Source organism: Antrostomus carolinensis, unplaced genomic scaffold, assembly GCF_000700745.2.
Source record: "Antrostomus carolinensis isolate BGI_N321 unplaced genomic scaffold, ASM70074v2 scaffold30321, whole genome shotgun sequence".
NCBI classification, from domain to species: Eukaryota; Metazoa; Chordata; class Aves; order Caprimulgiformes; family Caprimulgidae; genus Antrostomus; species Antrostomus carolinensis.
This window is the reverse complement of record NW_010296729.1, coordinates 5,715-5,934: the sequence shown is the minus strand read 5'-3', so window position 1 is coordinate 5,934 and position 220 is coordinate 5,715. Positions and strand designations below refer to the sequence as shown.

Below are 220 nucleotides of genomic sequence, written 5' to 3'. Positions count from 1 at the left end.
CCAGCAGCCCCCCAGCTCAGGGCTGGGAGGAGGGAAGGGAATTGGGGAAACCTGGGCAGCCGTGCAGAGAATCAGCCCTGGGGAGCCGGCTTAGCTCCCACCACAGCTCCTCTCTAATCTCATCCTTCCATGTTTCATTGCAGGGCCATTATCATCCGTAATGGGGAAATCATTCCAATGTCCAGGGAGTTTACTCCAGAGACAGAGAGGCAGAGACTGC

General features: G+C 56.8%; 1 protein-coding gene across 1 annotated transcript in view; it reads left to right on the top strand.

Moving 5' to 3' along the window:
• PPM1J (protein phosphatase, Mg2+/Mn2+ dependent 1J) overlaps positions 1-220 on the top strand; it is a gene marked incomplete at its 5' end in the record, with an annotated part of 6,179 nt that overhangs the window by 2,893 nt on the left and 3,066 nt on the right. Inside the window, one exon of the mRNA XM_010178386.2 lies at positions 144-218. Within this exon, the coding sequence (XP_010176688.2) occupies positions 144-218 (75 nt within the window). The remainder of the gene's footprint in view (positions 1-143; positions 219-220) is intronic.